Source organism: Chlamydomonas reinhardtii, chromosome 7 (assembly GCF_000002595.2).
Source record: "Chlamydomonas reinhardtii strain CC-503 cw92 mt+ chromosome 7, whole genome shotgun sequence".
NCBI lineage: Eukaryota > Viridiplantae > Chlorophyta > Chlorophyceae > Chlamydomonadales > Chlamydomonadaceae > Chlamydomonas > Chlamydomonas reinhardtii.
Genome location: NC_057010.1, coordinates 4,779,924 through 4,802,760, shown reverse-complemented (window position 1 = coordinate 4,802,760; position 22,837 = coordinate 4,779,924). Strand labels below are relative to the sequence as shown.

The 22,837-nt window shown below is 62.5% G+C and overlaps 3 protein-coding genes across 3 annotated transcripts; 1 reads left to right on the top strand and 2 right to left on the bottom strand.

The window, feature by feature from the left end:
* The first annotated feature begins 8 nt into the window (after positions 1-8).
* Positions 9-3,685, top strand: CHLRE_07g345700v5 (uncharacterized protein). Its single transcript, XM_043064454.1, has 4 exons — positions 9-418; positions 658-1,002; positions 1,667-1,877; positions 2,291-3,685. Exons 1-4 carry the CDS (start codon positions 138-140, stop codon positions 2,621-2,623), a joined length of 1,170 nt encoding a protein of 389 aa, XP_042923022.1. The 5' UTR covers positions 9-137; the 3' UTR covers positions 2,624-3,685.
* A 1,014-nt stretch (positions 3,686-4,699) lies between these two features.
* Positions 4,700-7,695, bottom strand: CHLRE_07g345650v5 (uncharacterized protein). Its single transcript, XM_043064453.1, has 2 exons — positions 7,340-7,695; positions 4,700-7,042 (listed from the first exon to the last, which is right to left on the bottom strand). The coding sequence occupies exons 1-2, from the start codon at positions 7,607-7,609 to the stop codon at positions 5,144-5,146; spliced, it is 2,169 nt and encodes a 722-aa protein (XP_042923021.1). The 5' UTR covers positions 7,610-7,695; the 3' UTR covers positions 4,700-5,143.
* Positions 7,696-18,833: 11,138 nt separating this feature from the next.
* CHLRE_07g345600v5 (uncharacterized protein) lies at positions 18,834-22,805 on the bottom strand. Its single transcript, XM_043064452.1, has 3 exons — positions 21,125-22,805; positions 20,213-20,869; positions 18,834-20,015 (listed from the first exon to the last, which is right to left on the bottom strand). The coding sequence occupies exons 1-3, from the start codon at positions 22,697-22,699 to the stop codon at positions 19,485-19,487; spliced, it is 2,763 nt and encodes a 920-aa protein (XP_042923020.1). The 5' UTR covers positions 22,700-22,805; the 3' UTR covers positions 18,834-19,484.
* Between the last annotated feature and the right edge of the window lie 32 nt (positions 22,806-22,837).

Below are 22,837 nucleotides of genomic sequence, written 5' to 3'. Positions count from 1 at the left end.
ACGCATTTCAGAACTCCTTACATTACAGAATCTAAGCTGCCAACGAGGACGAGACTCGCCTACAACAGTCGCGGAGGATTGTTTTGAACTCGTTCGCTCATATGCTCCAAATCTATAGCTGGGCTACGACCTACTAGATGACAGGACGGCGAGCACTTACTGCCGCGGTCGGCGCTGTGTGCCGAGCAGCGGCCCCAGTAGAATGCCGACTCACCGCGGCTGCAGCTGCGGTGCCATCGCTGCTGGTACCGACTAGCCCTGCAGCACTGTGGACTGCATCAGAAAGTGTGCAGCCCTCGTTGCGGCTTGCGGAGGAGGCGCGGGCATTGTCGCACGCCCACGCGACGACATCATCTCGCGGGTTCTTCACGGCTTACACGCCAGCCTCAAAAGTCTTCAGGCAGCGGAAGCTGGTCGGGTGAGCCTATTGCTGGGAAAAAGACGCTTGGGGGGCTCCGGTGACACTCAGGGGCAGCCACGGCGCCGTGTGCCGCTCTGACGCATCCTAGCTTCTGTTGCATGAGTTGGGAGTTTCGATCGCACGCCAGGTCCAAACCCTCACCTTACCACAGCTTCTTCCTCCCACAGCGCCTAACGCTTTCCCGCCTGCCCACCCCTGCTCCCTCGCTCCACCTCTCCCTCCTCTCCCTTTGCCAGCTGGACTCCCGAGCAGCTGTACGCCGTCGTGTCACGTGTGGAGGATTACCACCTGTTTGTGCCATGGTGCCAGAAGAGCCGAGTCACACGCCCGCCCGGGCCGCTGCCGCCGCCGCATCAGCTACGGCAGCAGCAACAGCAGCAGCAGCACCTGCGGAGCCAGGGGGCTGCAGCAGCGGCGGCGGGCCGGGCAGCCGGGGCCGCTGCCGCTACAGCCAGCGGCGCGGGAGGCGGGGGAGTTGCTACTGCCGACCGGGCGCAGGGCCAGGGGCAGGGGCAGGGCCAGGCGGGCCCTAGCTACATGGAGGCGGAGCTGGAGGTGGGCTTCCAGCTGCTGGTGGAGAGGTGAGCGCGCGGCGGCGGAGAAGGGGGGTTACATGCATTAAGTTTACGAGGTGAGGGGTGGGGCTTGAAGCAGGAGGGAGGTGGTGGTGGTTCGGGAGAGGGGTGGAGTGTATGGGTGTGGAGGTGGTGGACATATGGGACAGGGACAGGGCGTAGAGAGGAGGGGCTGGTTGGGGGCTGTGAGTACCAGCCCAAGCTCAACCAACTGAACTGAGCTAGTGGAGCACAGGCGGAGGCGACAGGTGCAAGTGGCGACTCTCGTGGGGGGTCGGGGAGGGGGGCGCGCCGTGGAGCGGGAATAGTTCATTCCAAAGACAACAATTTAGAACCCGACTAAACCAAGGGAAGGGGAGGGACAGAGGACGGGGATGACAAAGATGGTTACAGGTCGCGCCCGGGTGCAGCCGCAGCGCGCTGCCGCGGATTGAGCTGGGCAAAGCTGCCGGGCTGGGGTGGGGCTGCATGCAGACCTCCACTCTTCCAGGACACAACCTACCACCCACCCTCTCAACCTCTCCCGCCCCGTCCCCTCCACCGCTCTCCCAGTTTCCAACTAACCAGCCACGCCTGGAACCCCCTCCCCTTTCTCATACTCGCTGTCCTCCGCTTGTATCCTGTTCCCCATGTCCAAACCTTGCATTCCCTTCCTCCCCACGCGCCGCAGGTACACCAGCCAAATCTACCTGACCCCGGGCCGCGCCGTGCGCTCCGCCGTGCCCGACTCCTCCCTGTTTGACCACCTGGACTCCACCTGGACCATGGAGCCCGGCCCCGCGCCCGCCACATGCTGGCTGTCCTTCCACGTGGACTTCGCCTTCCGCTCGCAGCTGCACGGCTACCTGGCGGACCTGTTCTTCAGCGAGGTGGTCAAGCAGGTGAGGGGGCAGAGGTGAGGGAGCTGGGGAGGAGGGAGGGGGCTGGAGCGGGAGGAGGGCTGGTGCGGGAGGAGGAGGAGGGGGAGGGGGAGGGGGATGGGAGGGATTGTTCTCACTAATCCAGTAAGAAACTGTAGACACCGTGAAGGGAAGGATTGGAGTGGGGGAGGTGGGTTGTGCATAGAAGTCAAGCGTGGAGGGACGCCGGGGCGCGTACCTGTTTTTGAGGCCAAGCCCAACAAAGTCGGGTCATGAACGCCGGCACTCCTGTCGGGACGCCCCTGCTGCTACGCGGCCCTGTGCCTCGCCGTCGCCACCGCCATAAAAGCCAGCTCTCACCTTGTCCTTCACCTTCGTGTGTCTGACTCATGCTTATGCGTCGTCTGCGGGTCCCTGCCTTCCCGACCTCGCAGATGAGTAACGCCTTCGAGGGCCGCTGCGCCAGGCTGTACGGGCCTTCATCGCTACTCAGCCCGCCGCGGCCGCGGACCGGCGGCGCTGCGCACACGCATACACATACGCATCAGCAGCACCAGCAGCAGCCTCACACGCACACGCATCAGCACCCCGCGCATAGCAGCACTGCCCGCGCCGGCAGCAGCACCAGCAGCAGCAACAGCCCAGCGAGGCCCATGTCGCCGAAAGCGCCTGCGGGGAGCTCCGGCACCGATTCGGGAACCGGGTCACCCGGCAAGACAGCAGCAGCAGCCGCAGCAGCCGCAGGGGCAGTAGCAGCTGGGCGGTGATGAGGCGTGTTGTTGTCAAGCGCGGTTGTAGGGTGCACGAGGTCTGTGGGGAGAGGTAATTGGATGGGGTGCAGGGCGACGGCATTTGGAGCTAACACACGTCCACGGATGCTTAGGTTTACAGGATGGCGCTTAATGTCACGGGATGGGACATTGGCATTACATTTCTTCGTGATGGCGCTTGATGGCATGTGATACAGAGGGCAGCAGAAAACGTATGCGGCCCGTGGCCAGAAGCCGGTGCTAGTGCGAGATGTAGCATCCGCGCGGCAATGTGCGTCATTTCGGGTAGTGTTGCGGACAACGGACAATTTGAGGCCGTGGTTGCATCTACCACACGGAAAGAAACACGCAGGGCAGTGTATGCAATGTTTGGTTATATGTATGTCTACCGTATGTGAATGTGTATGTGCAAAACGGCATGTACCAGAATTTGTTCGGGGGAGTAGGGGTGAGAGCGGAGGAGTGGCGTGGGTACGAAGAACTTTAACGAGAAGAACTGTTGTGCGGACAAAGCAGAAGCAAGCCTTTTGCCGGAGTGGAGCATGGGCGGCGCGGGCGATTACAGATGTGCGGGTTGATGCCAGGTGCTGATGCGGATGCCTGTGCAGCACCAGCGCCGGGCCCAGCCGTGTGTTTGAGCGGCGGTGTAGTACTGGGCGGGTGGGGCGGGCGCAGAGCGCTGACCCATTGGGAGAGATGGTGGACGGAAGTCATGGCGGACATGACTACGGGCTGCCGCCGCAGGTGGACACACTCGTGGCATGGCCGGACTGGGGAGATGGTGCGGGCGCCTCCGCAAAATGGGTGCGTGCCACACACCCCCGGCGCGCGTGGCCAGGAGGCGCTCACGGCACGGGTGCATGTGGGTGATGGAGTAGCGACACGTGCTTGCCGGTGCCTTGCACACGTGCGCAAGCGCGCACACCGGCAGTTCGGGACACACGGATGGGCGGCGGGTGGATTGGGCGAAAGGACTGGACTGGGTACATGTTGCCGGTCCAGCATTCTGAAATCTGGTTTTGTATGGTGAACCGTGCGCCGATGTAACGCGTAACATGTCTAACTTGCCTTTCACGTCCAGTGGACCAGTGCTCTGGCCAGTCCGCCCCTGCCTGCCCGCTGAATCACCCCGCGCACCTGCTCCTCCTGCACGTTCCGGCTCTCTCCAGAGCCATGTGACCTGCAAAAGTACACGTATGATCATCAGGCAAATTGCAAACGTTATCGCTGCTCGGGGCACGTACCCGGCCGAGTCCTGCGGGTATTGAGTTGGGCCCGGAGGCACGCTGCTGCTGCCGCTCATGCTCTTAAGAATTGTAATACCTGAATCGGTGCTCGAATCGTTGATGCGGGCCACGCGGCTTTTGGTAAGCCTGGACAACAGGTGACTCCCCGGGTACACGGTCCAAGACGTCAAGCCCAGGCTTTGGGCCTCTCAGAGGCATATCTCACTATCCAAGATTTTATGGAGCAAGCTTCCGCCTACATACTTGTTTTGTGCTGGAAGTGCTCGACTTGCAAGTGCTCGAAAATGTCGTTGTGGCGGAGGTAGCCGTTGTTAGCTTGTGCGTGTCGTAGCCTCGACCCCCCCACCCCCGCGGCCTCGTCCTCGAACCTTCCATTTCTGAACTTGCGCAGTCCCGGCGGGCGACGTTCCCGCCGCCCCTCGAACACACAGACACTTCTCCCACTCCTCCCACTACTTTCCCCGCCCGACCAAGTTCTCCGACCCTCCATTACTGTTACCGATTTCCCCTGTTTCGCCCATCCCTCCCTCTTCAGTCGCGCGAACAGCAAGTCCAATCGCTCCCTCCTCCGGTCCGCACTGGCTCATCTGTCTTTTCAGGCGCCCCCATCAATTACCGTGCCCGCCGCACAGATCCCGCACGAACTGTCCTCTCCCACCCATCCGCAACGACTGTCCCGAACGTCCCCCATGTACCCCTGAACGCGCACAGCCCCCCCCATTGACGTTCCTTTCCGACTGTTCCGATTCCCACCGATTCCCACCGTTCCCCACCAGTCCCACTGACGACCCCCGTTTCCAACGCCCCTCAGGGCGCCGTAAAACTCAGTAGACGTTCGTTACATCCATGGAATCCGGAACCAACAGTACGTGCCGTTCGGACCTGCGGCACCCTTGCGCATCGGTAGCCACCTGCGCAATCATGCCCACCCAGTCCCCCCCCGCCTCTGTAAACTCAGTAACTTCAGAATCCCCGAACTCAAACCAACACCCCCATACACGTTCTATCGATATGGTCCATACCGTGATGGGCCACAATACGGTAATTCTGGCCACATGCCATTCCCACGTCCTATTCAACTGGCAACGCTTTCACCAGCAATAACGTCCCCAGCAAAAGTTCTCCCAGTCCGCCTCTGAAGTGCTGTGAAAGATGAAGTTCCCCGATAAGTAGCCCACGTCCGCACCACAAATCGACAATCTTGTGATCACAACACATACAGGCACGCAACTGAAGCCATGCGGCCCATGCAAGTATGCCGCACTACCATCTACATCCACCAGTGGCGTCGCAGGCAGCGCACACTCGACGACGGCGGTGACATCGCATCACACACCGCCGCCGACGCCGCCACACAACCGCTGCCAACTGCCGCCCCAACCACCGTCGCCGGCGCACCAGCTGCTGCGCGCTCCGGCCCCAGCGACGCCGCCATCAGCTGCGGCGATGACGGCGGCGGCGGCGCCGTCAGCTGCGACGACGTCGCCGCCGAAGCCGGCGAACAGGGCGCGGGCGAGGCGGCCGCCGCCAGCAGCACCGACCGGCCCGACGGCGACGGCGCCGCCAGCTGGTGCCGTGGCGGCGGCAGCAGCGTCAGCAACTCCACGTGGCGCAGCGACGGCGCCGTCAGCCCCGCCGCCAGCAGCGACGAATGGCCGCTGGCAATCATGCCGTCGGCGGCGGCGGGGCTCAGCAGCCGCTGCCGGCGGCTGGGGCGTGTGTTGCAATCATCTGCTGCTGGTGCCGCCGCTGCCGCCATGGCCGTCGCCTTCTCGCCGTCAACGGCGGCCACCGCCACCGCCGCCGCCTCCTCGTCTAAGCGGTCACGCTTCCGCCGCTGCGACGGCGGCAGCGGTGCCGCCGGCGGCGGCGTGGTGGCGTCGTGGCGCAGGCGCAGCTCGCGCAGCCGCGGCAGCGTCGACAGCGCCGCCGCCGCCGCGGGCGCGAGCGGCATCATTCCACCGCCGCTCCCGGCGCCGCCGCCGCAGCTGCCGTCAGCGGCACAGCACGATGCAGTGGACACGCGACGGCTGCGCTCCGCCTGCTGCTGCTGCTCACCACCCGCCTGCGGCGGCGCAGCCGCCAGAGGCGGCGGCGCGACGCCCAGGCACAGCGCCTGCAGGCGGGGGCAGCCGCCGGCCAGCACACCGACGTAGCGCATCTCGGCGGCGTGCGGCGGAGACACCGCCAGCCCGACCAGGCGCGGCAGGCCAGCCGCCAGCGCCGAGTAGAAGTCGCGCGTCGCCGCGCACACGTAGTCGCCCTCAGCATCCTGCTCCCCGTGCTCGGCGGGCTCCTGCCCGGTGGGTGTGTGCGCGGGTGCGGGCGCCGGGTGGTGCGCCTCGCCGACAGCAGCAGCCGTGGCGGCAGCGGCGGCGGCGGCTCCGCCGCCGCTGTTGCAAGAGCCAGTGGCGCTGTGGCGGCGCTGCGCGCCGTCGGCGTCGCCACCGTCGGCAGCGCCGTCGTCGTGGCTGTCGTGGTAGCTGCGAGCGAAGTGGAGGAGGTGGTAGTGGTGGCGGCGGCGGAAGCGCGCCGCGGCGGCGGCCGTCAGCGGCGCCATGGACCACGTGCCAGCCAGGCGGCAGAAGCGAAGGCGCGGGAAGCATGAGGCCAGGGCGGCGGCAAAGCCGGCGTCGAAGACGGGTGGTGGCGGCGGCGGAGGAGAGGTGGATTGTGAAAGAGGAGGATTGGAGGTGGTACGTGCGGCGCGCTTTCGCCGCTGCCGTTGCTGCTGCTGGCGGCGCTGCTGGGTTTGGTGCTCCTTGAGGGCCTTGGTGCGGGCGCGCGTGAGCGGCGGCGTCGGGGGCGGCAGGGACGGCCCTGATGATGGCCGGTGGTGCGAGGGCGACGACGTGCCCGGCGGCGGCATGGCGGCTCCTGCTACAGCTGCCCCTGCTCCTGCTACTCCCGCTCCTCCTGCTCCTGCTACTGCCACAGCGGCGGTTGCTGGCGGCGGCGCTGCAGCCACCCACAGCTTGAAGTGGTCTACCCGCTCGCACGGCGGGATAGCGCCCTTGACGATGGCAGCTGCGGCGCCGCCGGCGGCGGCGGGCGTGAGGAGGGCGGCGGCGATGGTGCGGGACAGGGCGGTGCAGCCGGCGACGTCGCAGCCCGCGGCGGAGAGCGCCGCCAGGTGGCCCGCCTCCACCCGCACCTCCACACGCGTCACCTAAAGTAGAGCGGGGGCAAGGCGGAGGATACCGGGAGAGTTGAAAGGTGGAAAGGAGGATGGGAACGGAGGATGCTGCGCCCATTACGGAGGATCAACAATGCGTAGAAATCGGCGCGTTGCAGCCCCTCCCCTATTGCAGCCAGCGCCGGGGTAAGCCACACCTCTCGGCGGCCAATCCTTCTTCATTACTATTTACAAGCTAGGCTCATGCCCTGTGGCCCCTGCTGCTCCTTTCCCGCGGCTGTTTCCCATGTTCCAGCGTGTCCCTCCCCGGTACGAGAGCCGCCGACCCACATGGATGCAGCGCTCCACCAGGCGCCTCCAAGGCTGGTCGGTGCACAGCGCCCGCTTCTCCGCACGCACGTGACGTCCAACGCATGTGCCTGAGCTCGCAGATGCCGCGCTGGGCCGGACGTCGCGCAGCGTGAAGGTCAGCTCCGTGATGTTGGCATCCACCAAGTTGCGGGCGGATGTGCAGCATGCACGGAAGGCGCCGACGCACTTGGCATCCCGCACTGCTTGGAGTAGGCAGGACTGTGCCTGGATTCCCAGGTCGACTACCATACGCTGAAAGCTCGTGCTGGATTCTCGCGACATTACAACTGACAGTTGCTTCCCTTGCTTGTAAATTGGTTGTAATGATGTTGATGGCGTTTGTCAATAATATTCCGGCTAGGCATTTATGTGCCCAGAGAGCGATGGAGGGGCTCGCGGCATTCGTGACGGTTGCGAGGAAGGGCAAGCGAAGCGTCGACTTTGCTGTCAGCCGGACTTGCAACCCCAACCAGGTTACAGAATGCATTACAATGCAACAATGTAAACATCGGTCCACAACTTCCCGAGTAAGCCCCGTAGCGCGCAAGCGCCAGACTGGGTCCGTGCTAGGCGCGGCTTCCCGACACTCCCATGCGCAGCACCATCATCGCGCCTCCCAAGGTTGTGCAAACGACTCCACGGGTGCATTTTGTGCACATTCGATATGCATTCCATGCACGGCATATTACCTAGGGATATTATAAGCGCTGACTTATCGCAGCGCAGTGGAGATAAGTCTAGTTATTGCGACGTAACTGCCGTGTTGCGTTAGAGTCACGCACGGCGCAGGACGCTCGGGTACGTGCCTGTGCATGGGGCCGAACCGAGCTGGGTCTTGTACGCGTCAGGAGCACACGGCGCCTTATCTGCCGTTGTGCTTCTGTACTGTATTTCGGATCGTCCCTCTGCCGGGACGGTGACCTCAGTGTGTCGCACTTAAACGTTCCCTACATTTCTGGACTTTCTTTGCAATCCTATACCTGGTTCTAACTATACTTGACCATGTATGGACCGAATAAGCGTTTAATATATACTCAGACGGAGTTGCAGCGTTTTGTTGCGCGATCCTGCTCAATGGAACCCCTTAGCTTGATCACGCTCGCTCTCTGATCGTAAGGGAATGCCCTTCGAAGCTTCTCTGGCGCTTTGAACCACGCTTTGGTTCGGGGGCCGCATTCGGGAGCAAATCGGAGCAGAGCGGAGCTTTCAAGCGGAGCAAAGGCGCGCGAAGCGTTGCGGACAAGGCGTTCGGCAAGTCACTGAAAGCAAAAGGGCATGCACAGCTGTGCGGGCGGGCTACTTGCTTGCCATGCGCGGTCCTGCTTGCCGTGCCTTCGTGTCTACCCGTCGCTTTACAGTTCACAGCTTTGTGCAATACCTTTCCACATCTTCCATTGTGCCACCCCCACCTCCCCAAGACCCTCAGGACTTTTGGCGCGGTACTTCTCCTGTCTGCCTATCCAGGCCGCAGGGCCCGCGTGCCCTTGGGGAAGGGGCGTGTGTGCCGTTGGGATCCGGCCTGTGCGCCGCAAGCAACGGGCTTTGCGCCCTTGCCTTATGGACAATGGACGGCATACGTGCCCTTATGATACGGCCTGTGTGCCGCAAGCAATGGGCTCCGCGCCCTTGCTTTATGGACAATGGACGGCATACGTGCCCTTATGATACGGCCTGTGCGCCGCAAGCAACGGGCTCCGCGCCCTTGCTTTATGGACAATGGACGGCATACGTGCCCTTATGATACGGCCTGTGTGCCGCAAGCAACGGGCTCCGCGCCCTTGCTTTATGGACAATGGACGGCATACGTGCCCCTATGATACGGCCTGTGCGCCGCTAGCAACGGGCTCCGCGCCCTTGCTTTATGGACAATGGACGGCATACGTGCCCTTATGATACGGCCTGTGCGCCGCAAGCAATGGGCTCCGTGCCCTTGCTTTATGGACAATGGACGGCATACGTGCCCCTATGATACGGCCTGTGCGCCGCAAGCAACGGGCTCCGCGCCCTGGCTTCATGGACAATTTACGGCGTACGTGCCCTCATGATACAGCCTGTGCGCCGCAGGCAACGGGCTCCGCGCCCTTGCTCCATGGACACTTCACGGCGTACGTGCCCTCATGATACGGCCTGTGTGCCGCAGGCAACGGGCTCCGCGCCCTTGCTTCATGGACAATGCGCCGCGTACGTGTTCTTATGATACGGCCTGTGCGCCGCAAGCAACGGGCTCCGCACCCTTGTTTTATGGACAATTCACGGCATACGTGCCCGTATGATGTGACCTGTGTGCCGCAAGCAACGGCTTCGCACCCTTGCTTTTGGGTAATAGATGGCATACGTGCCCTTATGATACGACCTGTGTGCCGCAAGCAACGGGCTCCACACTCTTGCGTTGTGGATTATAGACGGCATTGAAATGCTTACGTGCCTTCGTTGTACATGCCTTTGCGTTGTGGACAATGTGTGGTCTGAGCGCCACGTTCGGATACGGCGTGTGTGCCGCCAGCAACAGGCTTTGCGCCTCGCATCATGTGTCTTGCGATATGGCCTGTGTGCCGCATGCAATTATGCTGCCTGCCCTGTCGTTATGGACGCTTCGACTTGTTGCGTGCCCTGCTGCGTGCCCTGTCGCAATACGCCTTGAGTGTACCGTGCACGGCAAGCCTGCGCCTCGCTATTGCTTCGTGTTGACAACGGAGCGGGCTTACGTGATCATGCGTCACCCTGTACGTCTTGAGGTCCGCACGCACATCATACTATCACGCGGCACCACCCTTGTAGTTTGGCTGACGCACCCCAAGCCAACCTATATGCATTCGATGTGTGCACTAGGCCCAAGTGCCGAATTTGTTTTTCCGGATATTTCGCCCTCAGTGAGCGATGTGGAGTTTTGTGCAGTTCGGCCAGCATGCTATGCCCAGCCAATAACAATACCGCATGACGCATAACTATACCGCATGACGCATAAACATGCCTTCGTGCCCTGCACCAGGCATCGGACGCTGTGTCACGCAGTGAGCCCGACCCTGCGCAACCAACATTTTGTTGCGAGATACGGTCGGAGCTGGGATTACAGCCTGCCTGGTGGGTTTGGATGGCGCCCGTGTGTTGGGCTGGGCTGTTGCTGCTCGCGGTGGGGCCCACCACCAAGTCACGGCACCCATCCGCCCTCCCCTCTTGTTGGCCCACCCGCCTGTACACATGCCAGTCACCCGCTCGCCATCCTGTGAAAGCGGGTAGCCGACTTGGCAAGCGCTTTTCCTGACACTTGGCGCAGGTTTGAGTGGGATACCAGAATGGTCTGAATGTAGTTGTTGGATAACCAGTACACTGCGGTGTGTAGCTGGTTAGCGGGAGTGCCGTGCATGAAACACGCTACTCGACCCGCCATGCCCGCGCGATGGTACCACCAACCGTTCAACCCAGATCCATGCCGGGGTAGCATCGACCCCACAGTCAGACTGATAGCTCCTATCCAGGTGTCAGGCGCCATGTATGTATCTGTGGACGCGTCAAGCTGGCTTGTGCCGTAGCGTTGGCCGCCTGTATGGCACGGCATCTGTGTCACGTTATGGCCTCATGCTTACCGTAGTCACGCGGCTTGCGTGCTGTGCGGCACGCTCCCTGCCAATCCTTCAGGACATGTATGCATACATGTTACTTCGTCAGAGCCATAGCAGGGGCAGCGTGTTCTGTCAATGCCTCATGAACCCAGAGACCCAAGCCAACGTACGCATTAGTTCCGCAACGCACGTCAATGCCAACTGTATGTGTCGCCTGCCCACTCGCGAGTGGACGCCTAGGGAACCAACCTTGGTTCCTTTCAGCCCCGGCCTTACTTCACCCGGCGGGGCAATTACTTATCACCGAAGTGCTAGGAGCAGTGTGCTATATGTCATTACTATTAAGAGCGTATGGCGACACAGGCTCACATGTGGGTAGCCAGGCTTGGCAGGCATCCCAACTCAGCCCGGCCTCCTCACAGCAGTACCACGACGTGCCCGTACGTGGTCGAGTGCGGAGTTTGGCTGCCGGCGTGGCTGTATCATCTCTCACATTGGATGACCCATCCGCCACTGCTGTTCACTACTGGCACGTCCCTCGAGTCGCTCACCCACCGGCTCCGCCCAGCGTTCGCTCCCTTTGGCTGGGCCGGGGCCCGTGGCGCATCCAACCCGCCATCGCGGCCCCGAGTGCTCCTTATTTCCTCCCATCACTACGCCTTCTATCACTATAGATACATTGCGCGTTCCACGCGTGCCGGGTATCCTTCACCCCTCCGCGCCGCTCGACCAGGCCAGCCTTGCTGGGGTTGCTGAGGTGTTACCCTTCATGTTGCCCTCCCTGCTATTACGGTACACCCCACAGCTGCCGTGGCGTACGGTATCGGCACGTACGGGACATTGTGTGCATGCATCCCCGCGGCGTTTGGAGGCAAACATTCACGTGCGCGCCTGTCCTGCGTCCGCCGGGGTGATGCTATCTATGGGTGTACCTACTGCTTGATTGGTAGTGACTCTTATGCAAGACACTGCAAATCTCAAGCATGGCACCTAGCTAGCAAGAAAGAAATTAGTGTTCGTGGCCATGCTGCACGGCTGGGCATGGCTGCCCGCATCCTACACCACGACGGCGCGGGTGAACGAAGGGCAGGTTGCCGCGCGTGACTCGCGTACGTAAAACCGCTCTAGTGTTGCAACTCGCGCCTTCTCCTGCGTGGCGCATGTTGGCTAGCCTGTCCCAGCTTCGAGTCACGACGTTGTTATTATTCCCAAGGTTGTTCCGAGCAGCCTACAACGTCAACACGTGTTATGGCATGGCCCTGGGGGCCGGTAGAGAGTACCGAGGTCTCCAGTGGTTCGTGCCAACACGTGCCAACACGCACTGTTACCTTTCCTGGGCACACGGACGGCCACAGCTGCCCACAAGCCACACACCTGAACAAGGATGCATGTGTTTCCCTGTAACGCCCCGGCGTCGTCTGCATGGCTGGCGCACGCGGGATAACGCATGTGTGTTTCTGTCGTGGCCATTGGTGCACCTGATACGTTTGTGAGTCTGGTATCATGGCCCTTGCAAAGCCAGTCGTGTTCCTATTGCTGCTTGTCTTCTGGTAGTGACCATTGGCCGCCCATGACCGACGGAGTGTGGCGCTGTCAGGCCCCGCGTTGGCGTCGCCCTGCGCCTGCAGCAGGTGCCGGCGGCGCCTCCGGCGGCGCTCATCCCCGCGTGATGGTGCTGCTCGTGCAGCCAATATCCCCAAGCACGAAGCTCGTTCTATTGACCGCTGTTGAGTGTGCAACTAGGACCGTACGTTCGTGCGCAAGCTAGGCGATGGGCGGAGCGCTCCGCGGTGTTCGAGACACATGATTTCGGTAGCGCAAGGGCACGAACGCCACCGCCATCACCGCCGACCGCACCTTGGTTTGCATGACCGGCCGTTGGGCCAAGCGCTTTGCGAGAAGAGCTGCATACGCGAAGCCAATCAAGCCCAGCCACCAGGGCTGCCGTCGCCCGCACCATGACCTCCCGGCGTTGAGGACTACTACCAAACTCTGGCAGCACTTTCGGCCACTAGTGCAACCTCAACACGGGCGGGCTGGGGCGGGCACGGCGGACTTGGTGGGGTTATCGGGAGCTGCGAGGCCGGAGGTAGGAGGCCGCTGAGGGCCACGAATGAGTTGCTAGGCCGCTTGAGGCATGAGTGGAGGCTATTGTCGGTTTGAGAGATTGGGATTGTCGTTTGGGGCCGTGGCGGTTTGTAACGCTACACGGCAGTAAGGAGTCAATAAGCGCTGACTTATCGCAGCGCAGTGGAGATAAGTCTAGTTATTGCGACGTAACTGCCGTGTTGCGTTAGAGTCACGCACGGCGCAGGACGCTCGGGTACGTGCCTGTGCATGGGGCCGAACCGAGCTGGGTCTTGTACGCGTCAGGAGCACACGGCGCCTTATCTGCCGTTGTGCTTCTGTACTGTATTTCGGATCGTCCCTCTGCCGGGACGGTGACAACCCACCCGCCCCCCCTGGTGCCGCCGCGGATTAATGTGGTGGCACCCGTGGGCGCTGCGGCGTGCGTGGTTGTCTGGACTCTGCTGCTATCAGGCACTTCATACATGCGACACACCCAGTACTGGCAGCACTTTCGGCCACTAGTGCAACCTCAACACGGGCGGGCTGGGGCGGGCACGGCGGACTTGGTGGGGTATCGGGAGCTGCGAGGCCGGAGGTAGGAGGCCGCTGAGGGCCACGAATGAGTTGCTAGGCCGCTTGAGGCATGAGTGGAGGCTATTGTCGGTTTGAGAGATTGGGATTATCGTTTGGGGCCGTGGCGGTTTGTAACGCTACACGGCAGTAAGGAGTCAATAAGCGCTGACTTATCGCAGCGCAGTGGAGATAAGTCTAGTTATTGCGACGTAACTGCCGTGTTGCGTTAGAGTCACGCACGGCGCAGGACGCTCGGGTACGTGCCTGTGCATGGGGCCGAACCGAGCTGGGTCTTGTACGCGTCAGGAGCACACGGCGCCTTATCTGCCGTTGTGCTTCTGTACTGTATTTCGGATCGTCCCTCTGCCGGGACGGTGACCTCAGTGTGTCGCACTTAAACGTTCCCTACATTTCTGGACTTTCTTTGCAATCCTATACCTGGTTCTAACTATACTTTACCATGTCTGGACCGAATAAGCGTTTAATATACACTCAGACGGAGTTGCAGCGCTTTGTTGCGCGATCCTGCTCAATGGAACCCCTTAGCTTGATCACGCTCGCTCTCTGATCGTAAGGGAATGCCCTTCGACGCTTCTCTGGCGCTTTGGACCACGCTTTGGTTCGGGGGCCGCATTCGGGAGCAAATCGGAGCAGAGCGGAGCTTTCAAGCGGAGCAAAGGCGCGCGAAGCGTTGCGGACAAGGCGTTCGGCAAGTCACTGAAAGCAAAAGGGCATGCACAGCTGTGCGGGCGGGCTACTTGCTTGCCATGCGCGGTCCTGCTTGCCGTGCCTTCGTGTCTACCCGTCGCTTTACAGTTCACAGCTTTGTGCAATACCTTTCATCTTCCATCGTGCCACCCCCACCTCCCCAAGACCTCAGGGCTTTTGGCGCGGTACTTCTCCTGTCTGCCTATCCAGGCCGCAGGGCCCGCGTGCCCTTGGGGAAAGGGCGTGTGTGCCGTTGGGATCCGGCCTGTGCGCCGCAAGCAACGGGCTTTGCGCCCTTGCCTTATGGACAATGGATGGCATACGTGCCCTTATGATACGGCCTGTGTGCCGCAAGCAATGGGCTCCGCGCCCTTGCTTTATGGACAATGGACGGCATACGTGCCCTTATGATACGGCCTGTGCGCCGCAAGCAACGGGCTCCGCGCCCTTGCTTTATGGACAATGGACGGCATACGTGCCCTTATGATACGGCCTGTGTGCCGCAAGCAATGGGCTCCGCGCCCTTGCTTTATGGACAATGGACGGCATACGTGCCCTTATGATACGGCCTGTGCGCCGCAAGCAACGGGCTCCGCGCCCTTGCTTTATGGACAATGGACGGCATACGTGCCCTTATGATACGGCCTGTGTGCCGCAGGCAACGGGCTCCGCGCCCTTGCTTCACGGACAATGGACGGCATACGTGCCCCTACGATACGGCCTGTGCGCCGCAAGCAACGGGCTCCGCGCCCTTGCTACATGGACAATTTACGGCGTACGTGCCCTCATAATACGGCCTGTGCGCCGCAGGCAACGGGCTCCGCGCCCTTGCTTCATGGACACTTCACGGCGTACGTGCCCTCATGATACGGCCTGTGTGCCGCAGGCAACGGGCTCCGCGCCCTTGCTTCATGGACAATGCGCCGCGTACGTGTTCTTATGATACGGCCTGTGCGCCGCAAGCAACGGGCTCTGCACCCTTGTTTTATGGACAATTCACGGCATACGTGCCCGTATGATGTGACCTGTGTGCCGCAAGCAACAGCTCACCCTTGCTTTTGGGTAATAGATGGCATACGTGCCCTTATGATACGACCTGTGTGCCGCAAGCAACGGGCTCCACACTCTTGCGTTGTGGATTATAGACGGCATTGAAATGCTTACGTGCCTTCGTTGTACATGCCTTTGCGTTGTGGACAATGTGTGGTCTGAGCGCCACGTTCGGATACGGCGTGTGTGCCGCCAGCAACAGGCTTTGCGCCTCGCATCATGTGTCTTGCGATATTGCCCGTGTGCCGCATGCAATTATGCTGCCTGCCCTGTCGTTATGGACGCTTCGACTTGTTGCGTGCCCTGCTGCGTGCCCTGTCGCAATACGCCTTGAGTGTGCCGTGCACGGCAAGCCTGCGCCTCGCTATTGCTTCGTGTTGACAACGGAGCGGGCTTACGTGATCATGCGTCACCCTGTACGTCTTGAGGTCCGCACGCACATCATACTATCACGCGGCATCACCATTGTAGTTTGGCTGACGCACCCCAAGCCAACCTATATGCATTCGATGTGTGCGCTAGGCCCAAGTGCCGAATTGTGGAGTTTTGTGCAGTTCGGCCAGCATGCTATTGCCAATAACAATACCGCATGACGCATATGTATCTGTGGACGCGTCAAGCTGGCTTGTGCCGTAGCGTTGGCCGCCTGTATGGCATGCCCGGCATCTGTGTCACGTTATGGCGTCATGCTTACCGTAGTCACGCGGCTTGCGTGCTGTGCGGCACGCTCCCTGCCAATCCTTCAGGACATGTATGCATACATGTTCCTTGGTCAGAACCATAGCAGGGGCAGCGTGTTCTGTCAATGCCTCATGAACCCAGAGACCCAAGCCAACGTACGCATTAGTTCCGCAACGCACGTCAACAGGAACCCCTGCACGTCAATGCCAACTGAATGTGTCGCCTGCCCACTCGCCAGTGGACGCCTAGGGAACCAGCCTTGGTTCCTTTCAGCCCCGGCCTTACTTCACCCGGCGGGGCAATTACTTATCACCGAAGTGCTAGGAGCAGTGTGCTATATGTCATTACTATTAAGAGCGTATGGCGACACAGGCTCACATGTGGGTAGCCAGGCCGACAGTGCCCTGCGGGCTTGGCAGTCGGCAGGCATCCCAACTCAGCCCGGCCTCCTCACAGCAGTACCACAACGTGCCCGTACGTGGGCGAGTGCGGAGTTTGGCTGCCGGCGTGGCTGTATCATCTCTCACATTGGATGACCCATCCGCCACTGCGATGGGTTCACTACTGGCACGTCCCTCGAGTCGCTCACCCACCGGCTCCGCCCGGCGTTCGCTCCCTTTGGCTGGGCCGGGGCCCGTGGCGCATCCAACCCGCCATCGCGGCCCCGAGTGCTCCTTATTTCCTCCCATCACTACGCCTTCTATCACTATAGATACATTGCGTGTTCCACGCGTGCCGGGTATCCTTCACCCCTCCGCGCCGCTCGACCAGGCCAGCCTTGCTGGGGTTGCTGAGGTGTTACCCTTCATGTTGCCCTCCCTGCTATTACGGTACACCCCACAGCCGCCGTGGCGTACGGTATCGGCACGTACGGGACATTGTGTGCATGCATCCCCGCGGCGTTTGGAGGCATTCACGTGCGCGCCTGTCCTGCGTCCGCCGGGGTGATGCTATCTATGGGTGTACCTACTGCTTGATTGGTAGTGACTCTTATGCAAGACACTGCAAATCTCAAGCATGGCACCTAGCTAGCAAGAAAGAAATTAGTGTTCGTGGCCATGCTGCACGGCTGGGCATGGCTGCCCGCATCCTACACCACGACGGCGCGGGTGAAGGGCAGGTTGCCGCGCGTGACTCGCGTACGTAAAACCGCTCTAGTGTTGCACCTCGCGCCTTCTCCTGCGTGGCTCATGTTGGCTAGTCTGTCCCAGCTTCGAGTCACGAAGTTGTTATTATTCCCAAGGTTGTTCCGAGCAGCCTACAACGTCAACACGTGTTATGGCATGGCCCTGGGGGCCGGTAGAGAGTACCGAGCGAGGTCTCCAGTGCTTCGTGCCAACACGTGCCAACACGCACTGTTACCTTTCCTAGGCACACGGACGGCCACAGCTGCCCAGAAGCCACACACCTGAACAAGGATGCATGTGTTTCCCTGTAACGCCCCGGCGTCGTCTGCGTGGCTGGCGCACGCGGGACAATGCATGTGTGTTTCTGTCGTGGCCATTGGTGCACCTGATACGTTTGTGAGTCTGGTATCATGGCCCTTGCAACGCCAGTCGTGTTCCTATTGCTGCTTGTCTTCTGGTAGTGACCATTGACCGCCCATGACCGACGGAGTGTGGCGCTGTCAGGCCCCGCGTTGGCGTCGCCCTGCGCCGCCTGCAGCAGGTGCCGGCGGCGCCTCCGGCGGCGCTCATCCCCATGTGATGGTGCTGCTCGTGCAGCCAATATCCCCAAGCACGAAGCTCGTTCTATCGACCGCTGTCGAGTGTGCAACTAGGACCGTACGTTCGTGCGCAAGCAAGGCGATGGGCGGAGCGCTCCGCGGTGTTCGAGACACATGATTTCGGTAGCGCAAGGGCACGAACGCCGCCGCCATCACCGCCGACCGCACCTTGGTTTGCGTGACCGGCCGTTGGGCCGAGCGCTTTGCGAGAAGAGCTGCATACGCGAAGCCAATCAAGCCCAGCCACCAGGGCTGCCGTCGCCCGCACCATGACCTCCCCGCGTTGAGGACTACTACCAAACTCTGGCAGCACTTTCGGCCACTAGTGCAACCTCAACACGGGCGGGCTGGGGCGGGCACGGCGGACTTGGTGGGGTATCGGGAGCTGCGAGGCCGGAGGTAGGAGGCCGCTGAGGGCCACGAATGAGTTGCTAGGCCGCTTGAGGCATGAGTGGAGGCTATTGTCGGTTTGAGAGATTGGGATTATCGTTTGGGGCCGTGGCGGTTTGTAACGCTACACGGCAGTAAGGAGTCAATAAGCGCTGACTTATCGCAGCGCAGTGGAGATAAGTCTAGTTATTGCGACGTAACTGCCGTGTTGCGTTAGAGTCACGCACGGCGCAGGACGCTCGGGTACGTGCCTGTGCATGGGGCCGAACCGAGCTGGGTCTTGTACGCGTCAGGAGCACACGGCGCCTTATCTGCCGTTGTGCTTCTGTACTGTATTTCGGATCGTCCCTCTGCCGGGACGGTGACAACCCACCCGCCCCCCCTGGTGCCGCCGCGGATTAATGTGGTGGCACCCGTGGGCGCTGCGGCGTGCGTGGTTGTCTGGACTCTGCTGCTATCAGGCACTTCATACATGCGACACACCCAGTACTGGCAGCACTTTCGGCCACTAGTGCAACCTCAACACGGGCGGGCTGGGGCGGGCACGGCGGACTTGGTGGGGTTATCGGGAGCTGCGAGGCCGGAGGTAGGAGGCCGCTGAGGGCCACGAATGAGTTGCTAGGCCGCTTGAGGCATGAGTGGAGGCTATTGTCGGTTTGAGAGATTGGGATTGTCGTTTGGGGCCGTGGCGGTTTGTAACGCTACACGGCAGTAAGGAGTCAATAAGTGGTACAAGCTGGGAGACGAAAAGCCTCCAACTGCAATGCAGACATACAACAGCCGACTCATCCCGTCCCTCACCATGATCAATTGTTTGCCATCTGCTGGGGTTTGGGGATCAGCTGCACACGGGACTTCACCAACCTGCCTTGACACTGTCCCATCGCACACCCTCACCATCGCGTGATACGGAAAGTACTAAGTAGCCATCCCGCCAACCACACACACACACACACACACACACACACACACACACACACACACACACACACACACACACACACACACACACACACACACACACACACACACACACACACACACATGTGCGCCAACTCAATACATATCATCGTGTCGCCGTTCCTGCAATCGCCTGTGGCCTGAGCCCTGCATTCTTGGCTTGCCGCCCTGGGCTGCGCCAGCCTGCTCGCACCACGCCACAACACCACCCGGCTGCTCCCATCTTGCAAACTCTGCATCCAACCTTGCCACTCCCCAGTGCAGACCGCAGCCGCGCCCACGACCTTGCAGCATAACGCCAACTACGGCACTGCGTTCCATGTGGCTACCAGCGTGCGACAAAGCCATCCTTGACTAACTTATCCACTTGCCCAAAACGCCACCTTTGCGATGTGAACCTTCTCAGCTACCTCCACTCCACAAACAACTCTGTGGCTAGAAACCGAGCTTCCACGCCGCCGCGCCGCAGCTCTCGGTTCAGCCGCCGAAGGGCCGCATAGCCCTCTCCTTCGGGCCCGGATCCGTCCGCGGCCGCTGCCAATCCCTTGCCTTGCGTCCCGTCCCTCCCACCATCGCCGTCGCCGTCGCCGCCACCGCGACGCTGTGCCCCTGCAGCTGCACCGCCCGGTGCCCGGTCCCGCCTGCTCCGCCCGTCCTCGCCTCCCCGTCCTCCGCCGCCCCCATCCTCCTCGCACCTCGACTTCCGCCCCATCGGCCCCCAGGCCGGCTCCTGCACCCGATCCGACGCAGCCGGCATTCCCAGCCGCAGTGGCCGCGCCCGCAGCTCCGGCGGCGCCGCCACCAGCCGGCGCACCAGCTCGCGGCAGTGCGCGGCGGTGCTGAGGCCGCGACAGCCCCTGGCGGAGGCCATGACATGGGTGACGGCAGGCAGGCGGCCTAGGATGGCGACCAGCAAGGTAGGCGTGAGGCCCGGCACCTGTGCGCGCGCATGTGCAGGTAGGGACGCGCAAATAATAGCTCCGACCCTCACGTACGCAATATGCACTGGCGTTGCCGTCACCGGCTTGCAACGTAAACTTGGAGGTGCACGGCTTGCAGACGCAGACACGAAAACGGGGGAAACCGGGGAACACACGCGGAGATGCGAGCGAACGCATCCAAGCACACACGCACCTGGTAGAACCGTATGTCCGTGATTCCAGCTCGCACCGCCGCCCCCAACGCACCCTCCTCATCAGCAGCAGGGTCAGCTGCCCCTGCGCCTGCGCCTGCGCCTGCGCCTGCGCCTGCTCCTGCCCCTGCGCCTGCCCCTGCCCCTGCTCCTGCTCCTGCTCCTGCGCCTTCTCCTGCTCCTGCTCCTGCTCCTGCTCCTGCTCCTGCTCCTGCTCCTGCTCCTGCTCCTGCCCCTGCCCCTGCTCCTGCCCCTGCTCCTGCTCCTGCTCCTCCATGGTCCTGGTCCCCAGCCTCCCGCACTTCTGCTCCCAAGCCAAACAGCCGCCGCAGCTGCGGGCCGGTGCAGGGCGCGTGGAAATGCAGCGTTGCCGGCGGCCCCAGCAACACCGCCGCGCGGTTCAGCGCCTCCGCCAGGCCTACCGCGCTAGTGCCCTGTCCTCCTGCTCCTGCTCCTTGGGAGGCGATGAGGTGGGCATGAGCCACGCTCAAAGACGCGGCGCCGCCCAGCACCTCTTCTAGCGGCTCAAGCAGTGCGCCTGGCATCGGCGCCTCGTGTCGCAGTAGCAGGCAGGGGCAGTGCACGCGGCGGAGCACGGCGCCGGAGCGCGCCAGCGCGGCGCAGGTGGAGGCGAGCACAATGCCTGTGTGGTAGTTCCACTGTGTGTGAGGGGCAAGGACAGAAGAGAGAACGAAGGTGAGAGGGGCAGGTGAAAGGGAACGGGGCGGAAGGCGAGGAGGCGAGGAGAGGCGCGTGCAGTGCGGTGCGGTGCGGTACCTGGCATCCGGGGTCGCACAACAGACGTGGTTGGGGTGCAGGTGCAGGCGCAGGCAATAGGATAGATCAACATCATCCCGCAACCTCAACCTTCCTGGCTAAGCTCACTTAATTCCTTGACTACGCCCAGCGCGCACCTGCATGTCCCACACGGGGCCGACCTCTCCGCCTCCACCGCCTCCCTCGCTCCACGCCCGGGCAGCAGCTCGCCGGCCGCGCCGCCTCTCCCAGGCCTGCTGCTCCTGCCGTGCCGTCCCTCTCACCAGCTCCTCCTCATACTCCTCCTCTTCCTCCTCCTCGCCCGCCACCACCTTGTCAAGCCGGCACCAGCACTCGCCCAGCAACGGCCAGTGGTCTGCGGGCGCCCCCAGCTCCAGCACCCGCAGCCGCGGCGGCAGCCGCCCGCCGAGCAATACGCCCAGGCTGATGCACGTGCGGGCCTGCTCGTACAGCCGCAGCCGCCACAGGTGCGGCAGCGTTGCCAGCGCCTCCGCCTCCGCCAGCAGCAGCGCCACGTCAGCGCCGCGGCTGTCAACGTCGAACTGGTCGCCCAACTCCAGCTCTTCCAATGGCGGTGCCGCCATTGGCTCCGTCGCCGCCGGCGCCGCCAGTGGATCCGCCGCCGCCACGGTCTCCGCTGCCGGCAGTGGCTCCGCCAGCAGCCGTATGTGCTGCAGCCCGTCATAGGTGCCCATGTGCAGCCGCCGCAGCCGCCGCAGCCGCGCCAATGCGGCGTACACCTCCCGCTGAGGGTCGCGAGGCTGCGGCTGCGTGGCGGCCGCGGCTGCGTCCGCTGCGTCGCCTGCCGGCAGTGCCAACCCTGATGCTGGCGGCGCCGGAGGAAGACGCCATAGGCCCACGAAAGACAGCGAGCTGAGATGCGGAAATGAGCAGGCGATGGTGGCGGCGAACACGGGAGTCAGCGGGACCACGGTGCGCGGGAGGGGTGGTCCCGCTGCCCGGGCACCGTGGGTGACGTTAAGGCCATCCGGCCCCGTCGGCGTCAGCTTCAGAGTCAGCGATGTCACACGCATACCTGCCGGAGTCACCGCTGCGGCGGCGCCGGAGCCAGAGCCAACCACGCGAGGCTCTTGCGGCATCAGCGCCGCCGCTAGCGTCGACGTCACGGCGGTGGCTGCGGCGGCAGTAGCAGCTGCGGCGGCTGCGGCGGCCGCGGCGACCAGCCCGCCGTCTGCGCGACGCCCACTGCGGCTGCGGAAGAGCTCGGGGCGCGGCGGCCGGATTTGCACGTGTATGGTGACGCGAACGGTGGTGACGAAGGGGCAGCGTTCGAGCAGCCGCCGCCAACCGCCCAGCAGCAGCCCCCGCCGGGCCGCGCGCGCCTCGCGACCTGCCGCCAGGCCCCGGCCACTGTTGCTGCTGCTGCTAGTACCACTGACTCCACAGCTGCTTGGGGCGGCAGCGGCTGCGGGGGTGTAGTCCGCGATTCGCAGCGTGAAGCGGAGCGTCCTGAGGTTGTGGTCGACGAAGTCGCGGGCGTCCTTCGAGACTGCGCGGAACACTTTCAGCACGCCGCTGCTGCGTAGAGCCGACATCAGACTGCTCTGTGCGTCCTGGCCCAGAACTGACAGAGCGCCCAGCGGCGCCGGACGCGTTTGGGCAGCCGAGGGTCCATCGCCTGACAGGTGGCATCCCGCCCCCGCTTGAGTCGCTGCGAGCCTCGCTGCCTTGGTGGCCCTTGTTTCCGGCATCTTTATGTGACATTAAGAAGCTAGCATCATCTGAAGGCGGTTTCTGGCTATGTGCAAAGGGTGGGCACAAAAAAGCCCTGGCGTCGCGGCTGACCTCAAACTGATAGGCGTATTTTCAGTCCGGCAGAGGAGCCAATT

Excerpts from the sequence above, each read along its gene's own strand:
- CHLRE_07g345600v5 (XM_043064452.1), bottom strand. The coding sequence starts at position 22,699 with ATGCCGGAAACAAGGGCCACCAAGGCAGCGAGGCTCGCAGCGACTCAA. Across the intron at positions 20,870-21,124 it reads GCCCCGTGTGGGACATGCAG|TGGAACTACCACACAGGCAT; the intron begins GTGCGCGCTGGG and ends CCTCACACACAG. Across the intron at positions 20,016-20,212 it reads CGGACATACGGTTCTACCAG|GTGCCGGGCCTCACGCCTAC; the intron begins GTGCGTGTGTGC and ends GCGCGCGCACAG.
- CHLRE_07g345700v5 (XM_043064454.1), top strand. The coding sequence starts at position 138 with ATGACAGGACGGCGAGCACTTACTGCCGCGGTCGGCGCTGTGTGCCGA. Across the intron at positions 419-657 it reads AGGCAGCGGAAGCTGGTCGG|CTGGACTCCCGAGCAGCTGT; the intron begins GTGAGCCTATTG and ends TCCCTTTGCCAG. Across the intron at positions 1,003-1,666 it reads TTCCAGCTGCTGGTGGAGAG|GTACACCAGCCAAATCTACC; the intron begins GTGAGCGCGCGG and ends CACGCGCCGCAG.
- CHLRE_07g345650v5 (XM_043064453.1), bottom strand. The coding sequence starts at position 7,609 with ATGGTAGTCGACCTGGGAATCCAGGCACAGTCCTGCCTACTCCAAGCA. Across the intron at positions 7,043-7,339 it reads TGGTGGAGCGCTGCATCCAT|GTGACGCGTGTGGAGGTGCG; the intron begins GTGGGTCGGCGG and ends GCTCTACTTTAG.